The sequence below is a fragment of the Oryctolagus cuniculus genome, chromosome 8 (assembly GCF_051225735.1).
Source record: "Oryctolagus cuniculus isolate XC-2025 breed Fujian yellow rabbit chromosome 8, ASM5122573v1, whole genome shotgun sequence".
Taxonomy (NCBI): Eukaryota; Metazoa; Chordata; class Mammalia; order Lagomorpha; family Leporidae; genus Oryctolagus; species Oryctolagus cuniculus.
The window spans coordinates 28,941,957-28,966,228 of NC_142874.1; the positions used below are offsets into that span (position 1 = coordinate 28,941,957).

Below are 24,272 nucleotides of genomic sequence, written 5' to 3' on the forward strand. Positions count from 1 at the left end.
TTACACAAAGCATGCTATAAGAACATCACGTCATCCACATTGAATGTGTAACCAACCATCAGTGTCAGCCACAGCAGAAAATGACTTTTCTACTGACATTTTAAGACAGGGTGCCTTGTCACCATACTTATAGAAACCAGCGTGGAGAATAAGAAGGACGGGCTGCTGAGATGACAGACTCCAGGCAGTGGAGTTGGGCAAAGAGGGTTGTAAGACATAAGGCTAAACACGGTGTAAAAAGTATCAAAGGAATTCAGAGAGATGAGGAGAGAAGAACAAGGGAGAAGTCAGGGCTTGCTACTCCATAGTTTGGCCTGAGGACACTGGATGGATGGCAGTTTCATTCATTGAGCTGGGAAACCAAAAGACTAGCCAAGTATGGAGGTAAGAAGGCAGGGGGTGGGGGCTGGCTGGATTTACTAGCAGGGCATTCAAGTGGAAATGGGGAACAGGGAATTGAATATGAGGCTCCAGAGGGAGGTCTGGGCTTGGAACCCTTGTTTGATGACTCTTCAGTATCAGTGTGGTAATTGGGAACTCTACAGGTGAGAGTATACCGGCTTCAAAGAGAAGACTGAGATCCTAGGAGCAAGCGGAAGAAAAGCTTGCAAGACAGACTGAGGAATAGTTAGAGAGGTGACTGGAAAATCAGAAAGAGCTGACTCCACAACAAAAATCTGTAGTTATGGTTTTGGTCCTGATCTTTGAAACCCCTTTAGTCACAGTTAAAGGTGCCTTGAAAACAGTTTCTTTGTATATAAAACTGGGGCCATAATTCCTCACTTGCAATACAGTGTTCTGAGGTTTGGATAAAAAAGAAAAAGTCTTTGAAGTGTGACACCAGTGGTTTCCAAACTTGGATGTGCATGAAATGAACAGACGGCTTGTATAAATACAGATCGGTATGTATTTGTTTAAAAATTCAGGTTTTTTTTAAAGATTTATTTATTTATTTGAAAGAGTTACACAGAGAAGGAGAGGCAGAGAGGGCCTCCATGCACTGGTTCACTCTCGAATTGGCTGCAACAGCCGGAGCTGTGCTTGCACTGCTTTCCCAGGCCATAGCAGAGAGCCAGATCAGAAGTGGGGCAGCCAGGTCTCAAACCGGTGTCCATATGGGATGCTGGCACTGCAGGTGGCTGCCTTATCTGCTGCGCCCCAGCGTATTTGATTCAGTATTGGTAGTTTCTGATTCAGAAGATCTGTGCTGGGATCCTGGCATTTGAATTTCTGTGTCTCAGGTGATACTGATGTTACCTGTGAGCACGACTATGTAACATGAATGTAAGGAATTCAGTCTTATTTTATTTTTTATTTATTTATTTTTTGACAGGCAGAGTGGACAGTGAGAGAGAGAGACAGAGAGAAAGGTCTTCCTTTTGCCGTTGGTTCACCTTCCAATGGCCGCTGCGGCCGGCGTGCTGCAGCCGGCGTACCGCGCAGATCCGATGGCAGGAGCCAGGTACTTATCCTGGTCTCCCATGGGGTGCAGGGCCCAAGCACTTGGGCCATCCTCCACTGCACTCCCTGGCCACAGCAGAGAGCTGGCCTGGAGGAGGGGCAACCGGGACAGAATCCAGCGCCCCGACCGGGACTAGAACCCGGTGTGCCGGCGCCGCAAGGTGGAGGATTAGCCTAGTGAGCCCCGGCGCTGGCCCAGGAATTTAGTCTTGATTTGACAAAATTCCCTGCTTCCCTCCAATGTGACTCCTGTTCCGTCCCCTAATGATGCTGCCACCCTGCTTCTTACCAGCAATCATCCTTTCACCATTGTGAACCATTCGCTTAGTGCAGTAGCCAGCAACCGCCCGAGGGTAGCCTGCTTAGAAAGCAAACATTTATTTCTCATGGGGAAAAGGAGGTGAGAGCTCTTAGGGTAAAAGATGGGATCCCAGGCCCCTCTCTGCCCCAAAAGTCAGTCCCATGTGAAATGTTACTTGTTACCAACTTTCAGAATTCTCACTAGAGACCTTGTAATTTGAGCCAGATGAACTGCAGGAGAGTCAAAGAGAAAAAATTGACCGCGTGCTTCAGTCCAACACTTCCCTTTCCAAACCCGCAAAGCAGGGACTCAGGAAAACGTCGTCAGCACCCCAGTATAGGGCAGGAACGCGGGGCTGGAGCAGACGCAGCCCCGTGGAGACAGGCCAATCGGGGCTGGGGGTGCGAAGCGCGCCCTGGGCAGAGACGGGAGTGAGGACCTGGACGCCCCAGACAGGGACAGAGCTTTGCCTTGGGGCGCGCGGGTAGATGAGGGAGGACAGGAAACGCCGCGCCAGAGCGCGGGCGGTGAGCTTCATCGCAGCCCTCCCGGAGGCCATTTCTCCATTTTCAACGGGATAAAGATGGTGCGCTGGGCTAGGCTGGTCGCAAGCCGCAGCAGGCGCCTCCTCCACCGCCAACCTCGCTCCGGCCCCAGGCCCTGGAGAGCGAGGTGGCCTTCGCGGACGCCTAAGTTACTCGGCAAAGGGGGCGGGGTCTCCCAGCTGCCACCCAATCACGGCGTTCGCTCTCGCTATCTGCATATATTATGCTAATACGGACCTCCCACTCGGAGGCTCCGGCGCCCCGCCCCGCTCGCGTTGCGCGAAGGTGAATATATTATAATGAGGCGGGCTCCCGCGGGGGGTGCTCTGCGGCGGGAGCTGCTGGGCGGGGGTCGGGGGAGGGCCCAGGCGCTCGCCGCGTGCGCACTCACACCGGAGCATCCCGAAGGGTATTTAAGGCTGGCAGCCAAAGGAGCCGCGGAGAGACTGTGGGTAGTGGCAGCTCGCGCCCTTTGGCTCTCCTCTTGCCTGACCGCCCTCTGGCGCCCCTCTCGTGGTCTCTCGGCCTCCCAGCCTCCAGCCCAGTCCAGGTGGGAAGCAAGCCGGCGTGCGGAAAGACACCAAATAGGTGGAAATAAGGCCAAGTAGTGGGAACGCAACAGCTCCGCGCTCCGCGGCGGGGCGAGCGGCAGCCCCTCATCCGCTGTCCCTCGGACCCGGCGCGGCCGCTCCCGGGGACCTCGGAGGAGGTGTCCGGTGGACTTCCTTTCGGTTTTGACGCGGTCGCCACCCAGTCCCCCGACGGAGGTGCTCTTCACGCCTTTCTGGGAGGAGGGGAGTAGGCGGAGGATGGTCCTCGCCCGCGGCCCGGACGCTGAGCCACGCCGAGGTCCCTCTCCGCGTCCCGCTCCCGCGCCAGCTAGCTGTGCGGCCACCGGGACTGAACTGCGGAGGACTCTCCCCGTTTACTTCTTTTCACAATTATTGGAGGTGGTCGAGGGTGGAAGGTGAAGCTGAGGCAGCCGACCCCGCCACGATGCTGGTGAAGAAGCACACGGGGAAAGGAGGAGGCCGGGAGCCCAGACCGGCGGACGCGAGCCCCGCAGGGCAGCGCTGCGCTGCGGCCGGACCCCAGTGCGCGGTCCTGGCAGCCCTCCTGTCAGTGGTGGCCATCCTGTCTTGTCTGTACTGGGGGTGAAAACCAACGACCTCCAGGCGCGGATAGCCGCTCTGGAATCGACGAAAGGGGCCCCTTCCATTCCTCTGCTGTCTGATACCGAGGATCAGCTCAAGGCCATGGTGCAGGAGAAAGTGGAGCGCCTTCTGGCTCAGGGGTGAGAGGCTGGGGTGTTCTGTGCGTGGGTAACATCTTGCAAAGGGGGCATTCTGTGTGCTTGGCTGTGTGTGCGGTGTTAGGCGCCCATCTGCGCTCCTTGTGGCTTGTGTTTGTGTCTGCACATCCCTGGATAAGGCCGCCTCCGTCTCTGTCATCTTCACTCACTTTTCCTCAATGTTGGCTAAACATGCATGGAGATCTAAAAGGGCAAGGTTCTAGTTTTGTAGCCTAATGAAATGCGTTGCTAACTGTGTGGAGACTTCCTTGTCTAGCTAACATCTGATAACCTTCACCTGTGGTAAGAAGGTTGGGGTTATAGGTGTTAGTAATACACAAAAAAGGTCATCACTCTTAAAAGTGAGATTATTCTGATTAAACATTTTACAATTGAACGTTCTCATATTAAGAGTTTAAACTTTATTTTTTTAAAAATAGCTTTATTTTTGGTTATGGGTACAGAGCTTGGCGTACTTAGGAATTCGCAGTCCTTTCAGTTGGGAGTTGAAAAGAACCTATGTTGTGTTTAATGATGGCTTTAGAGTTTGCAGGTTTTCTAAAACTTTTCCAGCAGAGAGGCTGTGTGGCAGTGGTTGCCACACAACACCTTAATGCCTTTGACATTCATATATAAAAGACTAGCTATTCCTGATAAGCTACAGCTTACCTGGAACTGCAGCATGTGAGTGCTGGGTTTATGCATTGAGTGTGTATGCTTGAGCCAAGGGAGAAGGGTGGTAGCAGTTGAAGAGTGGAGAAAAATGTTGTACAAATCCAGCAATCCTGATACCATGTCAATGACCATTTTGTTTTTTTTAGGGCTTGGGTACTGTTACCTTTTGACTAAAGTCCAAGTACCTGTAATGTTATGCAGGCTATGAAATGCTGATCAATCAGGCATACAGCCAGAGAGTACCTAATTCTCTACAATGCTACTGATGATTGTTAATACTTCTCTTCTTACAGAAATCCTATGAAGATATGGCTAAAATAAGAACTGCAAGAGAAGCACCTTCAGAGTGCAACTGCCCAGCAGGTAAAATGGAACTTATTTAACGAGGTTGTCTCCAGAGCAGAGCATTTTAAAACAAAGGTCTTGAGTCTGCCAAGTCTACCTGTAATAGTAGTAAAGAAAGAATGCAGACCCAACTTGCTTTAATAAAATCAACATGTCTCGGGCAAAAGGATGGCAAAGAGGGCCTCAAATATTATTTTAAGAAGCATGCTAAAGTCTGTTGTGGTATAGCAAAGGACACAGATAATCATGAAGGAAAAATATAGGCAAAAGGATGTATACAGAGAAAAGTTCTTAGATTCACAAATTGAAAAATATTCTTTGAGTTGTATGAACTTTTTTAAATATCTGTGGTAAAGCGGGCTGTAGAACTGTTGGATTTAAATGCTTTGGTGGCTAATGTTGCGTTAAATGCAGGTTTCTTTTATGTGCCCAGTGGCATGTGATTATATTGGGAATCCCCTCCTACTTTTCATGTCCACATTTTTCTAGTCTACAGAAAAGTTCTCTATCCTATAACTAAAGCTAAGGACTAAAAGCAAATTAATTCTTTATCTGGAGCTTCTCACTACAAACCATTTCATTCACAGTGACTTCTCTGAAGAGCTTCTTGTGTGTTTACCGTTTTTCTGTGTAGCTTCAGGGAACTGTATAAAGACAGCATGTGAGAAGGACAGAGACCTATCAGTCAATAATACCCATGAAATCTTCCTTCATAGACCTTTGAAGTTTGGTGGTCATCTGTCAAACTAACATTTAAAAACTCTTGGAATACGGCCATTGGGAAAATCTAGTGAAGTCAACAGAGACAAGACATTAACTAACACTCCTATGAGATGTCTTGAGATGTTTATTTCAGATAAATGCTGTTGGTTTATTTATGGACAATTCAGTTTCTTTTATCACACATGTAAAGTGTTTCTTTTAATGTTAGGAACATGATAGATATTTAAAATGCCATGAATTATATAGTGATGTTTCAGTGAATGCTGGACCACATATACCATAAGGGTACATTGCCTAGTGACAACGACCAGCCATCCTGGTTTGTCTACGTACACTCTGATGTTGGTAGAACAATGCTTAACAGTGTAATTCTCAGAATGTATCCCTGTCTTTAAGCCATGCATGGGTGTGTATGGAAAGGCTAGTTCCTGTAGTTTTTTCATAGTCTGAGATTGTTTTCTTTCCCCTTAATAACTTGTTTTGATATAGCCCAACCAAGCACCATGTTAAATTTTAAGTGCCAACTCCAGCTTGTACATCATAAAATTTTTTACTGTGTATATTCTACTATGTTGTTAATCATAATGGAGCTGTAATTTTTAAGTAAGACTTTTGATCAGAAGACATGCACCAAGTAACAGGAAAACAAAGAGTTAACACTTGACATTGTAGGATTCATTCTTACTTGTTTTAAGTTGGAAAAGACCTCAGAAGTCAGATATTCAAGGAAGGCACTTTTCTAGTGCAGGAATTAACTCACAACAGCCTCATCAGCCTGTGGGGATTATTTAAATTCCCAGGACAGTTGGTAGAGGACTTCACTGATCACACCAATTAGAGTCCAGCATTGTGTGTGTGTGTGTGTGTATGGTAGCTTTTACTAGCTGTATGAAAAGTAGCTAGTGTTTATAATTGTTATAATTCTTAGTGAACTTGGTATAAAGTAGAATAGTGAGACCCCTAACACTGACTTCAATTTTCTGAAAAAGATGTAAATGCTGCACAATGTTTAGTTAGGCTAGTTATTGAAGACGAGCTTGTGATCTGGAAGAAAGCTGTTACATTTAGAATTTACTTTATCATGGAAGATTATTTTGAACTAGTTTTCACATCAACACGTCAACATAATAATGAAGGGTGACTTTCTTGGCTTTTTTTGTTGGCTCTCACTAGCAGCTGCTTTACTTTCTTGCTACCACTAGAGGCCCACATTGCATCAGGGTTTACTTGGCAAGTTGCGAGGTAACCTTTGGAAGGTGTGCATTCCGTGACACAGAATCAAACCAATTTGTTGCTGACAAACCTCTATTGCATAAACACTTCCTTTGGCCTGTGGAATAATCTGAATCATGCAAATAAAGGCATTTTGTTGAAAATAGTATACTGGGGGAAACTAGTTATTTTAAGTTATGGTCAGTCAGTAAGGCATTGTCTTAGAGAATGAATGGCTGGCCAAGAGGATTAGAAAGGAGACTGGGCACTTCCCCCTAGGTTTACTGTAACCTTGGTTTGCAGCAACTGAGTCGTCACCCAGACATCTGTTTGTAGGGCAGAGAGAGACAAGTCTGTGACCTCAGCTCAGTTCCTGTGGACAGATGCCCACCCCTTGAAGTTGACACTCTTGTTGACAGTCTGCATCACAAAGCCAGAGACCAATTCTGAAGAAATAGCACTGTGTGTTTATGTTTGTTACAATTGCTTTTGATAGAATTCAACTCCAGTGAGGTTTATGCAGGTAGGCTGTAAGGGAATCATAGATTTTATAAATAAAAAAAAATACACAGGAAGGTAGCTCTGCAGCAGGGGGATGAGAAAGACACTTTACTGGATGTCTTCTATTTACAGGAGACACTATAATTTTCCCAACTGCTAAATGAGTAAAGTATTGATAATGTCATTTCACAGATGAGGAAACTGGTACTTGAAGGAAGTGATTAACTTAACATACTAAAGGCAAGGATTCATGCCCATATCTGACAAACTCAAAAGCCCAAAGTTTAATGAGAATAAGAGTGAAGGGCCAGCGCTGAGGCATAGCAGGTAAAGCATCCACCCATGACGCTGGCATTCCATATGGGCACCAGTTCATGTCCCTGCTGCTACACTTTTTTTTTTTTAATTTTTTATTTGAAAGTCAGAGTGTGAGAGAGAGATCGAGAGTGAGAGAGAGCGAGAGATACCAAGATCTTCCATCAGCTGGTTCACTCCCCAATTGGTTGCAATGACCAGAGCTGGGTCAATCTGGAGCCAGGAGCTTCTTCCAGGTCTCTTACCTGAGTGCAGGGACCCAAGGACTTGGGCCATCTTCCACTGCTTTCCCAGGCCATAGTAGAGAGCTGGATCAGAAGTGGAGAAGCCAGGACTTGAACTGGTGCCCATATGGGATGCCGGCACTTCAGGTGGTGGCTTTACCCACTATGCCACAGTGCCGGCCCCTGCTGCCCCACTTCTGATCTGGCTCTCTGCTAATGGCCTGGGAAAGCAGCAGCAGATGGCCCAAATGTTGGGTGCCTGCTGCCCACTTAGGAAACCTGGAAGAAGCTCCTGGCTCTTGGCTTTGACCTGGTCAAGCCCTGACCATATGTGGCCATCTGGAGAGTGAACCAGCAGATGAAAAAGCTTTCTGTAACTCTGACTTTCAAATTAGCAAATCTTTAAAAAAAACAAAGCAATAAAGGTATGTTTTAGAGCTGGTAATCTTGGATTGGAATTCCACATCTGCTCCTAAATAACTGATCCTGCCCAAACTAGTGAGATTCTCTATTTTCCAGTTTCTTCATTTGCAAAAAATGGCCAATAATACTTTGCTTATAAGGTGATAATACTTGGACAATCTAACATATTACTAGCTGTTCATTAGATAACCATTGGTATTCTGGTACTGTGTACCATTTAATTCTAATCTAGTCCACAGAGACACATGATATAAATGGGAACAATGAGACTTGAGATGTTATAAAACTTGTTCAAAACCCAGTGGCTTATTAATGGTAGGTTTTGGACTAAAACACTATGGTTAATTAAACTAGTACATCTGTAGTTCATTTATGCAGATAATCATACATGTCAGTATCTCTCTTGCTGCTATCTCAGTGAAATTTGGTTCTTTACAGGTATTTCTGTTAGTTCCTACATTATTTTTTGCCAAAATCACATAGAAGAATTTTGACCTTTTAAATATAGCATCTGAAGTAGCATGGGGATAGTAAAGAATGTCTTTACAGTTTTTCATATGAGATGTTTACAAGACATTATGTATCTACCTCATTGTCAGACCTAGGTTTTAACAGCTTTATTGAAGTATAACATAATATTTATCCATTTTAAGTAAATTTATAGTTGGACAACTATCCCCACAACATAGTTGTAGATCTTCTGTGTCACCCCCAAAATATTCCCATTTTCTTTTTTCATGTGCCCAGGAGAAGCTCTATTTTTAAATGTGTTTGCCTTTAGGAAACTCCCACATAATTTTTGAAGATACAAATTGAAGCTCTGTTTAGCAGAATATTTGATTTAGCAGTAGCTGAGCCATAGAAATTCCATTGGCATTGGTGGCTTGGCTGATGTAAAATTTGACTCTGATGTGAGAGAATGACTCTTTGCTATGGCTGTAGAATTCTGTTTTGGGTTCTGTGTTTTGAGTCCTGCATAAAGTATGTATAACCCAGGCATATTTCTGGAAGAGTTCACATGTTCCAACTGATAAAGAGCAGTGGGAGCCAGGCAGCCTACCAAATGGAGTTTAGACCACAAAGGTCTGTACGGTATTTATCAGTCATGTTGCTGTCCAGGGTATTAGATGTAAGACCCTCTGTTGTGTAATAGAGAATGGGAATGGGGACTAAAGAATCCAAAGTTCTGATCCTGGCTTTGTCATTAATATGCTATACAATCTTGGGTGGATTATTTCCAAGAACAACTTTTTGAGACTATTTTCATATCTCCAGAATAGGAATGATGTACAGTAATGGTCTGTGAAGCACATTTGTCAGTTCTCTATAGCTGAAAAGCCTACCATAAATATACCAAGTACTGCACTAGAAAATAAGGAAAGTGCTGATGTTCAAGGTCAACTCAATATCTGCCCTCATGGAGTTGCATATCAAAGAGGATTATGGTTATTTTGAAGTGACATGAATATACAGGTGTGACAAGTACAGCTCAGAAAAAGCATAATATAATTTGAAGCACATGACAAGTTAGCATTTTTATTTTGTAAATACTACAGATTTTTTTTCCATTGGGAGGAAAAAGAAATGTATACTTCTCTTTTGAAATTCATAGTAGTGGGAAATCTGGCTTCTGATGAAAAATAAAAGCTCTAGTAACTAATAAAATGTTGACTTGCATAGCCTCACTTGGCTTTTGGCTTTCCAAGAATTTATGGGTGGATAAAGGTACAGTGAATCTTGTTCTACTTATAATGATACTGCAACTAAAACAAGTGCACACACACACACATACAGAAAAAAAAAAAACTTTTGCTATGGAGAAGGTTGTTGAGACAGAAATGATGAGAAGGATGCATTCTACTTTTCTCCTGAAAATAGATTTATGTTGAATGTCTGTGGTGTGGAACAGAACTGCCGGACCTGCACATTGCATGATAACTGTCAAATTGACATAGCTGTGTCCTCTGGAAAGTTTAGTTAGAGACAACAAAAGATACACTAGAGAACTTGGGATATCCTTGTATGCCCTCCAAGTCTATGCAAATGATTGTATGTAAAATACAAGTAAATGCAGGCAAACAAAAGTACCTCCCATTCATAAATGTGAGTGATAGAGCCCCTGAGTACTGACTTTATGGCATCTTCTCGGTTTTTGGAAATCATTGTTAATGATAGCTCTAAGATTGTCCATTATGTCCCATCATTTAAGAAGAACCTTTAAATTACCTCACTGATATAAATTTATCATAGAATACCTGTATTTCCTAACATGATTTTTATTTACCCTGCATTTTTTCCCCTAACAAATTGCACAATGAATACAAAAAGTATATCAAGTAAAAGGATAATAATGTATAGATTTCACTTATATGAGGTAAAGAATAATCAGAAACAGTTTGCAGAAATAAGGCAAATTAAATATTGTGAATGTTACTTAAATGAGAATAGCAGGTGTTCTTCTCTTGTAAGGCCAAATGCTACAGTGTAACATCCCAGTACCTCCAAGCATTCATATTAAATTGTGTAGGTCCCAATGAGTAAAGACATTGGGATGTAACACTCAGGTGATCCAGTAGTGATGGCTGGCAAAATACCCTGTTCCCTGAAGGACAAATTGCCTCTTGAAACCATGTATTTATTTCTTAGCTTTTCTTATCTGTAAGTAATTAAGAAACTAATTCTTCAGATACGTTTCCCTCTCTCAGCCTAGTAGTTCTATTCTTCCATGAGCTGGAAATTATTTAAGAGAAGCCTATAAATTCTGCACAGCATTAGATTCCTTCTAGCTCATTTGAAGAATGTGTAGGTACAAGTAGCCTCTGGGAGTCCTGATAAACTACTCTGCTTCCAATTGTTATGTAATTGTGCAAAATCAACTACATGGCTTTAAAAACCCAGTGTCTTGGGCAAACATTTGGTGCAGCATTTAGGGTGTCACTTGAGATACCTACATCTCATATCCGAGTGACCAGGTTTGGGTACTGGCTCCTCTGCTTCCAGTACAACTTCCTGAGACCGTCCATCCTGCAAAGCAGCAGATGATGGTTCAACTACTTGGGTCTCTGCCCCTATATAGGAGACCTGGATTGAGTTCCAGGTTCCTTGCTTTGCCTAGACCTAATTCTCGGTATTGCAAATAATTGGAGGATGAATCAGCTGATGCAAGATCTGTTGCAGGCATTTGGGGTTGAACCAGTGGGTGGGAGTTATCTCTTTGACTCTGTATTTCTCTTTCCCTCTGCCTTTCAAATAGATAATTAAAATAAAAAAGAAAGTAATACAGAAGAGTAAAATACTAAAGTGGAAATCACAAATTAAAATTGAGTATTATTTAGCATCATCTCTGTCTTCTTCAGTGACCATTTTGTGAGTCATCTAAATGCTAAGATTCCCTGAGAAAATACCATGAGATGGCAGGTGCCTCTACTTTGTGCCCACAAAGAGGAAGAACTGAGCTGAATGGCAGGACTTTCCCTATTCTTGCAGCTCCTTCCCAGCTGAATCCCTACTTGACTTCTATGTCTTGACCTGTCTTTGCAATTGAAGAGATTAATGGTAGAAGCAAATTTCTTCAACATATTTGAAAACTAGAGTGTCCTATCAGCTTTAAGACATTTAAAAGAATCTAGTAAGTTTTACATTCAAACTACTTGAAGACATTTGTTATTTAGTAGATAAATTTACAGATCTGAATTTTGGATAGAATTCCAAAAGCCAGAATAAATGAACTAAATGTAATTGAATTTACAAGTTCAGGATTGGGTGCTTCCCTTTTATAATTTCTGAGTATATAGAGTCACTTCAAATTGCTAACGTGCTTTTGATATCATTTCATCTGGGGTCTCCCTTTCACCTTCAGCTGGTACCTAATATGATAGTTAAATTGCTTTCTTTGTTTCATCTCTTACTGCTTTTCGTAGTCCTATTTCTAAATTTTTCTTTTTGCCGTAAAGACATGTTTAGTGGGGGTAGATCTTATTTGCCAAGAAGGCAAAAATGGTGTCTGTTTATTTGCATATTGATTTTAGAAGCATTGGTCTCTTGGATTATGTGTGCAACATTTTCATTTTTGGAATTTAAATGTGGCTGACACATTTTTTAAACACAATTTTCACATTTAGAATAAGTGGCTGAGTAAATTGTGTGAGTTGTAGCCAGCTCTTGTTTGTACATTTAGGTATATAGAAAGTAATGATGTAGTTAACTAAAAGCAGTCAGGTAAGGTGGAAGAAGGGCCTATTGTTTCCTCTTTTTATAACCAAAGAGTTAACATATTAGAAGAGTAAAAGAGGGGAGGAAAATGTCACCTGTATTTCTTAGTCTCTCAGAATTATATCTCCTGTACTACCATGCTTAAAAAGCCTGGTATTTTAGAATTTTTATAATAATGTAATTCTGAACAATAGGGAGCCAGAGAAATTCTCCATTAAAACTGCATTGTGGCTCCCTTTTTAGCCTTAATTTGCTATGATTAAATGTGTCATGAAAGTGGACAAGTTCCTTACCTGGCATTCCTGTATCTTAGGTCAGCTCTGAGAGTTGTCAAAGGTGAGTTTTTTGTCATTCCAGTAATTCCAAAACTCTCAATTTGTGGCCTCATAGGCTCTAGAATCTTGCTGGAATTTTTTAGATATATATTATGTGATCATAAGATAAAAGTGATTTTTACAAACAATACATAAAAACGAACCTTTAACTTAGAGTCATGCCAAAAATGCTTGTAAGTTCTGGGACTCCTAAGTGAACTTTCTAAAACAATTATAGCACAAGATCAGAGAAGGGAAAGTTGGAATGGAAACAAGATTCTTAAATAACTGTCTTTCTGAAGATAGTTGTCTATGTGATTGGGGGTCAAGTGGGTTAAGAGGGTCAAAGAATGCATGACTTTCATGGGCAGATCCTGATACCTGCTAAGTGGTAAGAAGTCCCATGATATAATTGTATTCTACTTGCCAAGGGAGTGGGTTGAGTCTACCAGTCACAGTTTGGAGCTCTTTGGCTTGACTCTGGTTTGTATTTGTGTATATTTGGGGCTCATTGTAGACCTCTCTATGGAAGATTCTCTATAAAAGTTGATGATCAATGATGATGATGATGATGATGATGAAGGTCTGAAGCCTTGGCTTTGTTGAGGACTTTTCCTGTGGTTCCTCTCTTTACATGCACTGCTGCCCTGAGCTGCATGTATTTTAACTATTTCCTTTGAGGACCTTGTGAATCAGCATGCATAGAGAAGCCCAGACACATCCTGTAGATCAAGCAGGTCAGGGGTTTTACAACATTTTCCTTAGAAGTTGAATCTTTGGACAAGTGAAGTCTTATGAGAAACCCCGGTAGATGAAATTGGACACAATGTTAGGTTGCTACACTTGTTGACCTAGGAGGACGGAAGCCAAAACCCTACAACTCTTCCTTTCTGCTGCCCATTCCTTTATGTCATGGTGGCCCATAAGTCATCTCCATTGGGCCTTAGGATTCTATGGGACACTGTGAGAAAATTCCTATGAGTCCAGTTCCCACTGTCATCCAAGTTGCTATGTCTAGAGGAACCTTCCACTTGTTAACACAGACCTTATCTTCAAACTTCTGCCCTAGAAATATTGCTAAAAATCAGTGACAGAGTCCAGAAATGACTATTAGTTTATTATCTCTCTAAAGCAGGGGTGGGGAATTTCTGGCTTGTGGGCAGTATAAGGCCTGCAGATTCATTTATTCTGGCCCTGCCAAGGCAACCACAGGGAGCATTCAAAATTCAATACATCTCTAGCAGGCTGATTTTTAAGTTGACACTTTTGTATGACTTGTGAGTGATGTTATAAATATCCAAATGGCCCTTGCCAGGAGAAAGTTTCCCTACTCCTGCACTAAAAGGTTGTAGTGTTTCGGCAAAAAGGACATGTGGTCACAATGGTAGTGCTGGAAAGCTGGGACTTGTATCATGTAGCTGAGCATGGTAGTGTTCATGAGAAAATTGACACTTCGTTCATCCTTTTTCTTAAAGGCACTTTTTTTAAAGAGATTTTTTTTGTTGTTTATGTGAAAGGCAGAGTGATGGAGATCTTCCAGTGCTGGTTCACTCCCCAAATGGCTGCAACAGGCATAGCTGGGCCAGACTGAAGACAGGAGCTGCCAGGACTCTTTCCTGGTTTCCCTCATCAGTAGCAGGGTCCCAAGTACTTCTGGCAGCTGAAGCCTTCCCAGGCACATTATTAGGGAGTTATATTGGAAGCAGAGCAACTGGAACTTGAACAGGTACTCCAATATGGGATGCTGGAGTCATAAGCTGCATCTTTACGTGCTGCACCACATTGCTGGCCCCAAACCACTTTTTCTTTTTTTAAGCCTTCTAGTTACAATATCGTTCTTTGATTCCAGATCCTCATATGAGGCTTTTTTTTTAAATAAAGAATTACTTATTTGAAAGGCAAAATTAGAGGGGGAAGGAGAAAGAAGAAGAGGGAGATCTTCCATCTGCTGGTTCTTTCCCTAGATGGCTGTGATGGCAAGGGCTGGGACAGGTGGAGGCCAGGAGTTGGGAGCTTCTTCAGGGTTTCCCACATGGGTGCAGGGGCCCAAGAACTTAGGGCATCTTCTGCTGCTTTCCCAGGCACTTTACTAGGGAGCTGGAGTGGAAGTGGAGTAGCTAGGTCTCAAACTAGTACCCATGTGGGATGCCAGCATCACAGGTGGCAGCATTTTATCTGCTATGCCACAATGCCAGCTCCCATATGTGGCTTTGTCACCAAATTACAGCAATCTATTGCCTTTTAAATTTATCCATATTTATTTAAAGCACTTGATTTTTTGACTGATAGCTAATACTTGTTCACAAGGTATTATTTGAAGAATAACTTGCCTGTCGCTCCCCGTCTTCAGAGAAATGACACAGGACCCTGCGTTGTTCTTTCATCTGCTCGGCCCTCCCCGGGTTTGCTGCTGGTTCTTCCCGGGTTGGCTGCTGGTCCTTCCCGGGTTGGCTGCTGGTCCTTCCCGGGTTGGCTACCGTCCCTCCCTCCTCCGTGGAAGGGCGGTTCCCCCTGCCACATTCCCCACTTCCGCGGGGGAGCGGCACACCGCCGGCCGGCTCTCTCGGGGGCTGCACAGGTGTTCCTCTTAGATGTTCCCCTTAGATGTTCCTGGTGCATGTTGTCTCTCTCCTCCTTTATAGTCCTTTTCCACCAATCCCAACTCTGCTACCCACACACCGAATATGCTGCTCTCCTCCAATCAGGAGCAGGTCCTACAGTTTATTGGTTGAACTGGAGGCAGCTGCATAGAAGCTGTTTCTCCCTTCTCAGCGCCATATTGTGGGAGAGCAGATGCATAGAATAAGTCTTAATTCCAGTAACTTAGTCTAGTCCGGGTTGCTCCCCACACTTGCCCCCAAATTAGAGTTGTCTGTCAGTATCTGAGGGGGGAATTGGTTCAAGCCGGAACTCCTTGTGGATGCCCCAATCTGCAGATGCTCAAGAACCTTATAGAAAGTGATATATTGGGGCCAGCATGGTGGCGCACTAGGTTAATCCTCCATCTGCAGCACTGGCATCCCATATGGGCGCCAGGTTCTAGTCCCAGTTGCTCTCTTCCAGTCCAGCTCTCTGCTGTGCCCCGGAAGGGCAGTGGAGGATGGCCCAAGTGTTCGGGCCCCTGCACCTGCATGGGAGACCAGGAAGAGGCTCCTGGCTCCTGGCTCCTGGCTTTGGATTGGCATAGCTCCAGCTGTTGCGGCCATTTGGGGAGTGAACCAATGGAAGGAAGACCTTTCTCTCTGTCTCTCTCTCTCACTGTCTGTAACTCTACCTGTCAAATAAAAAAAAAAGAAAGTGATATATTTTTATATAACCTAGGCATATTCTTTTATATACTTTAAGTCATCTCTAGATTACTGGTAATGCCTTCCAATAAACTCTCTGTAAATAGTATTTTTAAAAAATTTCTTTGATTGATATAGGTTCCTATCTGCCAGACATTCCCCAAATACCTGCAAAGCCCAAAATAGGGGAGCTGGGAACTCAATCCTGGTCTCCTGCATGGGAGGCAGTAACCCAATAATGATCCATCACCTGCAATTTCTCAGGAACTGCATTAGCAAGAAGCTGAAATTGGGAGCTGGAGGCCAGTATTAAACCAAGGTACTCCAGTATGCAATACAGGCATCTTTTTAAAAAATATTATTTAAGTAATGCAGTTTTCATGTATTTCATGTGTACAGGTTTAGGAACATAGCAATACTTCCTCCCTCACCCTCCCTCCTACCCACTCTCCAACCCTTCCTCCTCCTCTTTCTCACATTCTTAAGTTTTACAGATTTATTTGTAGTTAACTTAATAATCATATAGTTAACCCTACACTAAGTAAAAGAGTTCAACAAATAGTACAAACAGAAAAAGAACTGTTCATCAACAGAAGAGGCAAGGGCTATAAATAATCATTGAATCTCAAAATGCCTATTTTACACCAATACCTTACATTTGAGATACTCTATTAGTTACCTGGAATGAGGGAAAACATGATTTCTGTCTTTTTGGGACTGGCTTACACTAAATATAATGGTTTCCAGTTGCATCAATCTTGTTGCAAAATACAATATTTCTTTTTTTTTTCTTAAACAAGTAGTACTCCGTAGTATATATACACCATAATTTCTTTTTCTAGTCAACAGTTGATAGACATCTGGGTTGATCCCATATCTTAGCTATTGTGAACTTTGCTGCTATGAAAATGGGGGTACAGCTAATTCTTTAAGATGCTGATTTCTTTTGGTTTGGGTAAATTCCCAGGAGTAGGATGGCTGGGTCGTATGATAGGTCTATATTTAGATTTCTGAGGTACCTCCATAGTGTTTTCCACAGTGGCTGTACCAGTTTACATTCCCACCAACAGTGGACCAGGTACCTTTTTCCACCACATCCTCACCAGCACTACTATGAGAGCCATTCTAACTGGAGTGAGGTGAAAGCTCATTGTGGTTTTGCTTTTCATTTTCCTGATGACTAGTGCTCCTGAACGTTTTCTCAAGTGTCTGTTGGCCATTTGAATGTCCTCTCTTGAAAAATGCCTGTTCATGTCATTTGCCCATTTCTTAACTGGATTATTTGTTTTGTTGTTGTATTTCTTGAGCTCTTATATTCTGGATGTTAACCCTTTATCAGTTGTGTAGTTTGCAAATATTTTCTCCCATTCCATCAGTTGCATCTTTACTTTGCTGAGTATTTCTTTTGCAGAGCAGAAGCTTATCAGCTTGATGTAATCCCATTTGTCAATTTTGGCTTTGATTCCATGTGCTTCTGGGGTCTTTTTCAATAAGTCTTTGCCTATGCCAATGTCTTGCAGAGTTTTTCCATAGTAATTTGATGGTATCAGGTCATAGATTTAGGTCTGTGATTCATTTTGCGTGAATTTTTGTGTAAGATGTAATGTGTCAGTCTAGTTTCATACTTATGCATGTAGAGTTCCAGTTCCTGCAGTACCATTTGTTAAAGAGACTGTTCTTGCTCCAGGGATTGATATTAGCTCCTTTTTCAAAGATAAATTGGTTGTAGATGCTTGTATTGATTTCTGGAGTTTCTATTCTGTTCCATTGGTCTATAATTCTGTTTTGGTGCTGGTACCAGGATGTTTTGATTATAATTGCCCTGTAGGATGTCTTGAAATCAGATATTGTAATGCCTCCAGCTTTTTGTTGTATAAGATAGCTTTAGCTACTCAGGGTCTCTTGTTTTTCGATATGAATTTTAGTATCATTTTTTCTAGATATGCGAAGAATGTTATTGGTATTTTGAATGGGATCATATTAATCTGTAAATTGCTTTTGGACATTTTGATGATGTTGATTATTCCAATCTGTGAACATGGAAGATTTTCCATTTTTTAGTGTCTTCTATTTCTTTTAGTGTTTTGTAATTTTGATCATAGATATCTTTGATATCCTTGGTTACATTTATTCCAAGGTATTTCATTCTTTTTGGAGCTATTGTGGAAGGGACTGATCTTAAAATCTGTTTCTTAGCCATGACATTGTTTGTATATACAAAGGCTATTGATTTTTCTGTGTTTATTTTAAATCCTGCCACTTTACCAAACTTTTTTATGAGATCCAATAGTCTCTCGTTGAGTCTTTTAGATCCCCTATATAGAATCATGTCATCTGCAAATAGGGATAGTTTGATTTCCTCCTTTCCAATTTGTATACCATTGATTTCTTTTTATTGCCTGATGGCTCTGGCTAAAACTTCCAGGACTAGATTAACTAGCAATGAGAGAATGGGCATCGTTGTCTGGTTCCAGATCTCAGGGGGAATGCATCCAGTTTTTTCCTATTCAATAGGGTGCTGGCCATGGGTTTGTCATAGTTTTGATTATGGTCAGAAATGTTCCTGCACTCAATTTGCTTATGGTTTTCATCATGAAAGGATGTGTATTTTATTGAATCGTTTCTGTGCATCTATTAGGAATATGGTTTTTGTTCTTCAATTTGTTGATGTGATGTATCTCATTCATTGATTTGCAAATGTTGAACTACCCCTGGGATAAATCCTACTTGGTCCAGGTGAATTATCTTTCTGATGTGTTATTGGATTTGATTAGCCAATATTTTATTGAGGATTTTTGCATCTATGTTCATCAGGGACATTGGTCTGTAGTTCTCTCTCATATCTTTTTCTGGCTTAAGAATTAAGGTAATACAGGCTTCATAGAAGGAGTTTGTGAGGATTCCTTCCCTTTCAATTCTTTTGAATAGCTTGAGAAGAATTTGAATTAGTTCTTTTTAAAATGTCTGGTAGAATTCAGAAGTGAAGCCATCCTGTTCTGGGCTTTTCTTTGACGAGGGTGTCTTTATTACTGATTCAATGTCTGTCTTTGTTATTGGTCTGTTTAGGTTTTCTATATCTTCATGACTCAATTTTAGTAGATTGTATGTGTCTAGGAATATATCCATTTCTTCTAGGTTTCCCAATTTGTTGGCATACAAGTCTTTGTAGTAATTACTGATGATGATTCTTATTTCTGGAGTATCTGTTCTTACATTTCCTTTTTCATTTCTGATTTTATTATTTTGGGTCTTCTCTCTCTCTCTCTTTTTTTTTGGTTGGGCCCATGGTGTACCAATTTTGTTTATTTTTTCAAAAAACTCTTAATTTTGCTTATCTTTTTATTTATTTCAATTTTGTTCTCTATCTTTCCTCCTAATTTTGTGTTTGGTATGTTGCTCTTTTTACAGGTCCTTGAGGTGCACTGATAGCTCATTTTTTTTGATACTCTTCCAATTTCTTCACATAGGCACCATTAAACTTCCCTCTTAACACTGTTTTTGCTGTATCCCATAATATATGACCTATTGTCATCTTCATTTGTTTCCAGAAATTTTTTAATTTCTTTTATAGTTTCTTCTGTGACCCACTGTTCATTCAAGACCATGTTGTTGAGTCTCCATGTGTTTGCATATGTTCTAGAGATTCCTGAGTTGTTGATTTCCAACATCACTCCAATGGGGTTAGAGAAGATGCATTGTATGATTTTGATTTTTTTGAATGTGCTGACACTTGCTTTACAGCCTAACATATGGTCTATTCTAGAGAAAGCTCGATGCACTGATGAGAAGAATGTGTATTCTGCAACTGTGGGGTGAACAGTTCTATAGATATCAGTTCTCTTTCTGTGTTTCTGTTTGTAGCACATCCTTCAGCACCTTTTGTAAGGCCAGACAAATGGTGACAAATTGTTTCAATTTGTGTTATGGAAGGTCTTTATTTCACCTTCATTCATAAATGAGAGCTTTACAGGGTACAGTATTCTGGGTTGACAGTTTTTTCTTTTAAGGCTTGGACTATATCTAGCCATTCTCTTTTAGCTGGTAGGGTTTCTGATGAGAAGTCAGATTTGAGTCCGACTGGAGATCCTCTGAAAGTAATCTGGTGTTTTTATAGTGTACATTTTAGAATCTTTTCTTTATGTTTTACTGTACAAAGTTTTACTACAATATGCCATGGTAACAATCTTTTCTGGTCATGTCTGTTAGGACTTCTATGTGCTTCCTCTACTTGGACATCCCCTCTTCCTCCAAATTGAGAAAGTTTTCTGTAATTATTTCCTTAAGTAGGCTTTCTAGTCCATTCTCTATTTCCACACTTTTAGGAACTCCTATGACCAGTATTTGATAATGTCCCATAATTCTCCAACACTGATTTTAAGTTTTATATTTTCTTTGGTCTGACTGTAAGATTTCCACAGATTTGTCTTCTTGCTTGGATGTTCTTTCTTCTGCCTTGTCATGTCTGCTCTTAAGGCTGTCCATCACATTTTTTATTTGCTCTATTGAATTGTTCATTTCTAATATTTCATTTTAATTTCTCATTAAAATCTGAATTGCATGGAAAAATGTTTGATTCATGTCACATAGTGTTTTCTTTAGCTTGTGGATTTGTTTCTGATTGCTTTTGAGTAATCCTGGGATTAAGTTTTTTTTTTTAACTTTTATTTAATGAATATAAATTTCCAAAGTACGGCTTATGGATTACAATGTCTTCCCCCCCATAACGTCCCTCCCATCCGCAACCCTCCCCTTTCCCATTCCCTCTCCCCTTCCATTCACATGAGGATTCATTTTCAATTCTCTTTATATACAGAAGATCAGTTTAGCATACATTAAGTAAAGATTTCAACAGTTTGCTCCCACACAGAAACATAAGGTGAAAAATAATAGATGATTTTTTAAATGATGATGAAATCAGATCAGACCTATTGTCATGTTTAATCCCAGTGAGAGTCAAGTTGGGAATTGATAATTTTTTTTTTTTAACAGAAGATCAGTTTCGTATGCATTAAGTAAAGATTTCAGCAGTTTGCACCCACATAGAAACACAAAGTGAAATAAACTGTTTGAGTACTCGTTATAGCTTTAAGCCTCAATGTTCAGCACATTAAGGACAGAGATCCTACATGAGGAGTAAGTGCACAGTGACTCCTGTTGTTGACTTTGCAACTTGACACTCCTGTTTATGGCATCAGTAATCTCCCTATGCACCAGTCATGAGTTTCCAAGGCTATGGAAGCCCCTTCAGTTCTCCAACTCTTATCTTGTTTAGACAAGGTCATAGTCAAAGTGGAGGTTCTCTCCTCCCTTCAGAGAAAGGTACCTCCTTCTTTGAAGACCTGTTCTTTCCACTGGGATCTCACTCACAGAGATCTTTCATTTAGGTGTTTTTTTTTTTTTCCAGAGTGTCCTGGCTTTCCATGCCTGAAATACTCTCATGGGCATTTCAGCCAGATCGGAATGCCTTTAGGGCTGATTCTGAGGCCAGAGTGCTGTTTAGGACATCCGCCATTCTATGAGTCTGCTATGTATTCCACTTCTCATGTTGGATCACTCTCCCCTTTATTTATTCTATCGGTTAGCATTAGCAGGTACTAGACTTGTTTATGTGCTCCATTTGACTCTTAGTCCTTTCATTATGATCAATTGTGAACTGAAATTGATCACTTGGACTAGTGAGATGGCATTGGTACATGCCACCTTGATGGGATTAAATTGGAGTCCCCTGGTATGTTTCTAACTCTACCATTTGGGGCAAGTCAGCTTGAGCATGTCCCAAATTGTACATCTCTTCCCTCTCTTATTCCCACTCTTATGTTTAACAGGGATCACATTTCAGTTAAATTTCAACACTTAAGAATAACTGTGTATTAATTACAGAATTAAACCAGTCATATTAAGTAGAACAGACAAAATAACTACTAAGAGGGATAATGTATTAAGTTGTTCATTAACAGTCAGGGCTATGCTGATCAAGTCACCGTTTCTCATAGTGTCGATTTCACTTCAACAGGTTTCCTTTTTTGTGTTCAGTCAGTTGTCACTGGTCAGGGAGAACATATGGTATTTGTCCCTTTGGAACTGGCTTATTTCACTCGGCATGAAGTGTTCCAGATTCCTCCATTGTGTTGCAAATGACTGGATTTCATTGTTTCTTACTGTGGTATAGTATTCTTTTTTTTTTAACTTTTATTTAATGAGTATAAATTTCCAAAGTACGACTCATGGGTTACAATGGCTTCCCCCCCCATACCGTCCCTCCCACCCACAACCCTCCCCTTTCCCACTCCCTCTCCCCTTCCATTCACATCGAGATTAGTTTTTGATTATCTTAATATACAGAAGATCAGCTTAGTATACATTAAGTAAGGATTTCAACAGTTTGCTCCCACACAGAAACATAAAGTGAAAAATAATAGATGATTTTTTAAATGATGATGAAATCAGATCAGTCCTATTGTCATGTTTAATCCCAGTGAGAGTCAAGTTGGGAATTGATAATTTCTTTTTTTTTTTTTTTTACAGAAGATCAGTTTAGTGTACATTAAGTAAAGATTTCAATCGTTTGCACCCCCATAGAAACACAAAGTGAAATATACTGTTTGAGTACTCGTTATAGCATTAAGCCTCAGTGTACAGCACATTAAGGACAGAGATCCTACATGAGGAGTAAGTGCACAGTGACTCCTGTTGTTGACTTTACAAATTGACACTCCTGTTTATGGCATCAGTAATCTCCCTATGCACCAGTCATGAGTTTCCAAGGCTATGGAAGCCCCTTGAGTTCTCCGACTCTTATCTTGTTTAGACACGGTCATAGTCAAAGTGGAGGTTCTCTCCTCCCTTCAGAGAAAGGCACCTCCCTCTTTGAAGACCTGTTCTTTCCACTGGGATCTCACTCACAGAGATCTTTTTGCCAGAGTGTCTTGGCTTTCCATGCCTGAAATACTCTCATGGGCTTTTCAGCCAGATCCGAGTGCCTTTAGGGCTGATTCTGAGGCCAGAGTGCTATTTAGGACATCCGCCATTCTATGAGTCTGCTGAGTATCTAACTTCCCATGTTGGATCACTCTCCCCTTTATTTATTCTATCGGTTAGTGTTAGCAGATACTAGACTTGTTTATGTGCTCCCTTTGACTCTTAGTCCTTTCATTATGATCAATTGTGAACTGAAATTGATCACTTGGAATAGTGAGATGGCATTGGTACATGCCACCTTGATGGGATTGAATTGGAATCCCCTGGTATGTTTCCAACTCTACCAATTGGGGCAAGTCAGCCGAGCATGCCCCAAATTATACATCTCTTCCCTCTCTTATTCCCACTCTTATGTTTAACAGGGATCACATTTCAGTTAATTTTCAACACTTAAGAATAACTGTGTGATAATTATAGAATTAAACCAGTCATATTAAGTAGAACAGACAAAAAAAAACTACTAAGAGGGATAATGTATTAAGTTGTCCATTAGCAGTCAGGGCTATGCTGATCAAGTCACCATTTCTCATAGTGTCCATTTCACTTCAGGAGGTTTCCCTCTTGGTGTTCAGCCAGTTGTCACCGATCAGGGAGAACATATGGTATTTGTCCCTTTGGGACTGGCTTACTTCACTCAGCATGATGTGTTCCAGATTCCTCCATTTTGTTGCAAATGACTGGATTTCATTGTTTCTTACTGTGGTATAGTATTCTAAAGAGTACATATCCCATAATTTCTTTATCCAGTCTACCGTTGATGGGCATTTAGGTTGGTTCCAGGTCTTGGCTATTGTGAATTGTGCTGCAATAAACATTAGGGTGCAGACCGCTTTTTTGTTTGCCAATTTAAATTCCTTTGGGTAAATTCCAAGGAGTGGGATGGCTGGGTCAAACGGTAGGGTTATCTTCAGGTTTCTGAGGAATCTCCAGACTGACTTCCATAGTGGCTTGACCAGTTTGCATTCCCACCAACAGTGGGTTAGTGTCCCTTTTTCCCCACATCCTCGCCAGCATCTGTTGTTGGTAGATTTCTGTATGTGAGCCATTCTAACCGGGGTGAGGTGACACCTCATTGTGGTTTTGTTTTGCATTTCCCTGATTGCTAGTGACCTTGAACATTTTTTCATGTGCCTGTTGGCCATTTGGATGTCCTCTTTTGAAAAATGTCTATTGAGGTCCTTGGCCCATCTCTTAAGTGGGTTGTTGGTTTTGTTTTTGTGGAGTTTCTTGATCTCTTTGTAGATTCTGGTTATTAACCCTTTATCTGTTGCATAGTTTGCAAATATTTTTTCCCATTCTGTCGGTTGTCTCTTCACTCTCCTGTTTCTTTTGAAGCACAGAAACTTCTCAATTTGATGCAATCCCAATAGTTGATTTTGGCTTTGACTGCCTGTGCCTCCCGGGTCTTTTCCAGAAACTCTTTGCCTGTGCCAATATCTTGAAGGGTTTCTCCAATGTTCTCTAA

General features: G+C 41.5%; 1 protein-coding gene across 1 annotated transcript in view; it reads left to right on the forward strand.

The window, feature by feature from the left end:
- The first annotated feature begins 2,633 nt into the window (after positions 1–2,633).
- The window catches only part of LOC103346233 (protein transport protein Sec24B), a 151,688-nt gene continuing 130,049 nt past the window's right edge, over positions 2,634–24,272 (forward strand). Inside the window, exons 1-2 of the mRNA XM_089302220.1 lie at positions 2,634–2,857; positions 4,567–4,636. Of these exons, the coding sequence (XP_089158346.1) occupies positions 4,582–4,636 (55 nt within the window). The 5' untranslated portion in view covers positions 2,634–2,857; positions 4,567–4,581. The remainder of the gene's footprint in view (positions 2,858–4,566; positions 4,637–24,272) is intronic.